The sequence below is a fragment of the Miscanthus floridulus genome, chromosome 16 (assembly GCF_019320115.1).
Source record: "Miscanthus floridulus cultivar M001 chromosome 16, ASM1932011v1, whole genome shotgun sequence".
In the NCBI taxonomy this organism is placed as follows: domain Eukaryota; kingdom Viridiplantae; phylum Streptophyta; class Magnoliopsida; order Poales; family Poaceae; genus Miscanthus; species Miscanthus floridulus.
The window spans coordinates 21,189,037-21,195,106 of NC_089595.1; the positions used below are offsets into that span (position 1 = coordinate 21,189,037).

The 6,070-nt window shown below is 43.6% G+C and overlaps 1 protein-coding gene across 1 annotated transcript; it reads right to left on the reverse strand.

The window, feature by feature from the left end:
- Positions 1 to 144: 144 nt before the first annotated feature.
- On the reverse strand, positions 145 to 3,756 carry LOC136513675 (protein BUNDLE SHEATH DEFECTIVE 2, chloroplastic). Its single transcript, XM_066507639.1, has 4 exons — positions 3,568 to 3,756; positions 1,538 to 1,613; positions 522 to 618; positions 145 to 355 (listed from the first exon to the last, which is right to left on the reverse strand). Exons 1-4 carry the CDS (start codon positions 3,697 to 3,699, stop codon positions 268 to 270), a joined length of 393 nt encoding a protein of 130 aa, XP_066363736.1. The 5' UTR covers positions 3,700 to 3,756; the 3' UTR covers positions 145 to 267.
- Between the last annotated feature and the right edge of the window lie 2,314 nt (positions 3,757 to 6,070).

The window sequence follows — 6,070 nt, forward strand, 5'->3', positions numbered from 1 at the left end:
TCGTTGTCAGCAGCTTGAACAACCATTTGCTTACGAGTGCAATATTTTCTTCAACTCCAATTTGGCCGTGGGCAGAAACTTAAAAGGCATACAATTTGAATTGCACCCCCCCCCCCCCCCCCCCCCCCCCAAAAAAAAAAAAAAAAAAAAAAAACTTCGCACCAAACATATAGTGCGTCTGGCATGTTGGTCCATGCTCATGTGTCCATGGAACACGATACATATTTTGTGCTCCCCCAATGCAACTTAAAAGTTAAACTGATGACTCTATTGCGCAGTTTCATCAAAAGTGCTCATAAATCCACCCAAGAAGCCAGCACCATTACAGCTCCCACATAGGATTTCACGCTTTCCTCTGCAAGATAAAAAGTAACGACCAGTTGGGTAAATCAAGCTTCTGAATCTCAAACGAATCAGAGGATTTATTAAGTAAGAGGAGACTCATACGCCTAAATGGCCGATACTTATACTTAGACGGTTTAATGAACCACTCATAGTGACACAAGTACTTTTTGTTATACCTGCAAAGCCAGCATAAAGCTCCAGCTTTAAATCGACCTTCAAAATAGTCAACAGAATTCACCCCACTTCCCTCACATTTGGTGCATGCGATTGCACCTGCCAATTTACAGTGAAACTGTTACAACAAAAGGCACAGCAAAACTGGAAAGCTGCTATAAGGAGTGGATGCATAGCATGCATGCTACACAAGACGTCTTAATCCTCTGTAGAAGAATGATGCATTACAATTAACAAACAGTGCTTCTACAATCCAACGTTAGCATAGTTATATCTGAGCAACAGTAAGAACCTTCAGTCTGAGCCAGTGAACCACTTGCAGGGACCTGGATTTTTCTGAAGTACTTATTTTGGTAAATGTTGTACTTACAAGGTTACAAAATAAAATTGCTTCAAAGGATGATGAAACATCTAAAAGATTGTGCAAGCGGAATTTGTTGATTTTGTTATATTATGCCAGACGTTTTTTTTAACAGTTGAATTTCTCCTATACTTAGGGGTCCATGTCATGTACAGGAATGGTAGCGGGAGAAAGTATGGTAACCTCACACATGTAGTATCAGAAACATTAATCAGTCAAGATTCAGGAAAAGTATTTAAACTACAGTATTAAAGATTGCTCAGGTATAATTTGGTGATGAAATTCCATTCCATGCGTATGGAGATGAGTTTTATAGCATATTATTGGTAATGTATATTTCAAATGTATGGTGAAATAAGGGTTGCCATATTAAGGTATATCAGTGTTCAATTCATGCTTTGTGACAGCAACAGTAACGAAACCCCCGATACTGCATTGACAAAACAGAATCCTAAGCCCAATCAGGAAAAGAAAGGGTCATCTGTGTAGTCTGTAACTGGTTTCTGATCCACTTCTACTTCCTTTACATATAATTATTCAAGTAAGGAGCCAAATGGCCTTGAGATGCTACATACTGTATCCCTACATGAACACAAAAACATTTAACTGAGATGGAAAAAAAATTGTTCCTGTAAATTCAAACAAAAGCGTGCTCACCATTTCCTTTGCAATCCTGGCAAAGAATGCTGTTCACTTTTTGAGGCTTTTTAGCAGACTGGTCATTTTCTGTGGCCTGTTTGAATGAAACCTTTCAAAGCTTTGAGGTGAAAAGGCAAATACAGATAAGGAACCTTTCAAAGCATATATTAGATCCATTTAGCTGAAGATATAGGGACCATAAATTTCCTGCATTGTTTCTATAATCTGGGCAATGAAGTCGTACAGGGAAAACTTAGAAACTATTGCACCATTGCACCAAGAAGGGATTATCTCCATCACCTATTAACTAAAACTAACGGTGATATGCAAGGCTGATCATCATTGGATTTCATGAGTCGCAGGGCTATATTATAACGTGAGTGCTCCTACAACTTTACAAGCTGTGGAAACATGCACATTGTTGGATTGTGTGCACACCTCCAAAGCCACCAGAATGCAGAACAAAGATTAATTTAACAACATATGCTTTTCTATTCCGCATTGCATCTTTTTTAGTTGGATGTGATAGTAATATAGTAGCAGATCTGATTTTAAGCTTCTGCGATATTGTGCACTAACTAGTGCTAGGTTTCTGTTGGTTATTAGATAGCTATTAGTGATGGATCTGTGATAGTGAATATATTTGATGCTCATAATTCTATAAATTATCCTTCAGAATAAATTCTGTGATGCAGCTCCACTTAAGTCTTGCAAGACTAATATCACTCTCAAACCATTACTTTCATGGTCCTCCTGAATGCTATTAAGTATTTGTAGTTTCCATCTTACAAGGCAGTTATTTCACATGCAGGACATGGATTATGTGGGCCCTGCAGGTTCCTGCTAAAGTTCCTTTGTCCTTCAGCCAAGTTATTTTTTTTCTGAAATTTGTTCGACTTATGTGATTAATTCCTACAATCTGGATATTAGCACAATGTTATAACTTATCACTTGAAAACTCAAATGCTATTTGCTTCTATGTGTCCTCTTTCTGCTGGAATCTTTCTTGGTTTTGTTTCATCAATTTCTAAACTGAGGTTAGTTATCTGCCTGTAATTACCTGAATCATGTGTTCTGCATTCCTCTTGGAAATAGAAGATTACATGTTTGTGATTTAGCATCTAAATTATTCAATTACAGATATCATATATCTGTCACATGTGAACTTGTACTTACTATAGCTATCCTTTTTCTTTCTTTCATTCAGAATAACCAACCGAGTTGGGAAAAAGATCCAGAGTGAAGCATCAGGATTTTCTATTACAAGCGGAGAATGGACATTATGCAAAGTAGTCAATGTATTATTAGAAGAAAAAATTAGACAAGTATTAGGCTTGTGTCTTTTATTTCTCAGTTAATGTTTGAACCAGGTCCTGACTGCAAAATCTATTGGAGTCAGCCCTTGCAACTGAAAGTATTATAATAAAAATCAATATATTTCATTGAGATTGTGCTCTGTTCGTGCATTTGTGAGTCGACCTTTGTTCTTGAATGCTTATCATACATGGACAGTTGTAAGGATTTATCATGAATATTTTTGAGCAACCATATGTATAGTAAATCCAAAAATTTCAAGATTGGCCATTGGCAATACCAACAGATATATCCGTTGCCGTTGAATGTTTTTTTTTTTTTGGAAACAAGCCGTTGAATGGTTATATCCATTGCTAACTTGCAACGCTTTTGTTCACCATATGTTGCACTAGACCCTTGCAATGGCACTTCTAGCAACACATGCTAAATGCGTTGGTATAGATGCTTGCAACACTAATACAGACTTCTAGCAACTCTCAATTCTTCATGTACTCATGTAGTCCTATGCGAACTATGAGTCTATGACATGAAAAAGCGAACATGAGCACATACCGTGACAAGAAAGAACAACAATTTCTTATTCCAGTTCTCTGAAATAGTATACCAGCAAGTTTCGAAGAAAAAAAATAGTAAACTAGCAACCCTAACCCAAAACACCAAGAGCAGAGGTAGAAAAAATGAACATTGGAAACATGTTGGCCGTATCGGGAGGCGGGCAAGACAAAGCAGCTGACCTTGGTCTTGACGCACAGGTGCTTGCAGCGGCTGGAGACGGGGCGGAAGGAGATAAGCGAAGAAGGAGATGATGCTTTGAGGAGAGCTGGAGGGGAGGGAGCAGTGGCAGTGACACTCGCCGTGGCCGCCATCGATGAGGACGAAGTGGTGGGGAGGGAGTGGAAGAAGGGACGGACGGCCAGAAAGACTCCCAATCCACACTGATAAGGAGAAGTCGGGGCGGGTCCGGGCCAGGTGAAGCATCCGCATACCCACACCCCGAAACCCGAGAGTCAAACCCGCACCCGACCCGAACTTTGCAATCGGTGTCGTGAGCAGAACAGGGGCGACCGCCGAGCAGGAGCCGCGAGCAGCGATGACGGTGCCCCGCCAGGAGCGGAGCAGCGCGTGGTGGTGGCGCGCCTGGGCCCTGAGCACGAGCACCTGTTGTCTGCTGCCATGCACGGTGCGCCCGTGGCCTCGTGCTGCGCTGGTCGCTAGTGTCTGGACGCGACGGAGATGGCTGCTGGCGGCTGCATGGCTGAGAGACAGGAGGATGGGAAGGAAATTTGGGATGCTTTTGGTTAGAGCTTCTTCAAGACTCAAGAGATTAGCCAAACAATAATGATATACAGCGAGCGCCCGTTCCGTCCGAACAGATCCGTTCACAGAACGACTCAAACCGACTCGTCCTCATTCACTCCCGCTCCGCCTCCCTCATCCGATCCTCATCCCTACTCTGCGCCCCCGGCTCCGCACGCCCACTCTGCCACTCGCTCCCTCATCCCCACACTCTGGCTCACTGCCGCGACGCGCTCGACGGACGCCGCGGCCGCGCCAGCACCAGCTCGTTGCCACCCCGCCCACCCGTGCTCCCTCCCTCCCTTCCTCTCTCCTCCCTCCACGACCTCCATTGCTACCCCGCGCTCCCCAGCGACCCGGCTCCCGCTCCCCCCACCGGAGACGAGGGCGACGGTGGTGGCTCCGACGAGGTAGGTCGGTCATCCTCTGGATCTGAGCCTCCACCTCCTCCTCTAGATCTGAGCCCTCCTCCTCCTCTAGATCTGAGGGACGCGGTGGTGGCTAGGGTTTCGGCAAACTCTGGGGTCTTATTCTCTCCTCCCTTTGACGAGCTCGAAGGTGATGGGCTAGGGGCTAGAGCAGCGTGCACCTTGAACCCATCCCCTTGTTGTTTTGTATGTTCTTGCTGTTTCTCTATGTTTCAAGGGGATTTGGGGATGTTGCAACAAATGATTTTTGAATGTTGCAATAGGGTGATTCATGTGTTGCATAAATGGAGTTCTAATGTTGGGATTTGTATTTTCCCCCTAATGTTGCAACAGATGATTTTAATTGTTAAAATTACCTTTTTCAAATGTTGCAGCACTGAAAGGTGATTTGAGATGTTTTCCATTTTCATGTTTCATGGTTGATTTTTGCGATGTTGCAGTACTACTGTTTGACATGTTGCAGTACATATTTTTCGATTGTTGCAGTACATAATTTTCAATGTTGTAGTATATAATTTTCGATGTTGCAGTACATATTTTTCGATGTTGCACTACATAGTTTTGCGATGTTACGGTGTTTATATTCCAATGCTGCACCACATAGTTTACATATTTTACGATGTTGCACTTGAAAGTGTTTCGTGCTCTTGGGACAAGGGTGCGGTGGGGAACGGGGTGCAGTGGGGGAACAGGGCGCGGTGGGGAACGGGGACAAGGGCATGGTGGGGGACAAGGGGCGCACGTGCAGATGGCAACGCGTCGGGGGACGAGCCGCGCGCGAGTGATGTGGGACAGGCCGCCTGATTTTTTGGTTCGCTTGTATTGTTTCTGAATTGAATCGTTACGCTAATTTGGTCGGGATCGGATGGTTCCTGAGTGCCCCCAAGGTGCGTCCGGATGCGCGCTCACGCGCGGACGTCTAGGCGCTAGGATAACCGTTAGCCAAATCATTTTCTAAAGGTAAATTGGCTAATATCCAAGGATGGCAATAGGGCGATTTCAGGTCGGATATCCACGGATTTTGGGTCTTGCGGGTTAGGATTCAGGGATGATTTCTCACCCACGGTTTTCGGGTTCAGGGCCCCGAAACCAATCGGGTTCGGTTTCGGGTTTGGTTTTCCACCCGTGGATATCCAAAATAAATCATTTAGAATTAAAACTCATATTTTATAATACGCTAATAATAACTTGTTTGCTTATATTATTAAATTTATTCTACGTTGACTCATGAAAATATTTATTATTTGTTGCCTCTTGTTTATATATGTGAATATGTGTATATATATCATGCTTATGTTTATGGAAAGTCCTTATTTCTCTTACTATGTTGTCATACAAAGCGGGTTTCGAGTATCCATTCGGGTTTCGGGTATCCGCGGGTTCAGTTTTGGGGACGAATTATCACCCGAATCGGTGTTCGGTGCGGTTTTGGGTTTTGATTTTGGGTTTTGGGTTCGAGTGCACAGAGACTCCACCCGATCTGAATCCGCCCCGTTGCCATCCCTACTATTAT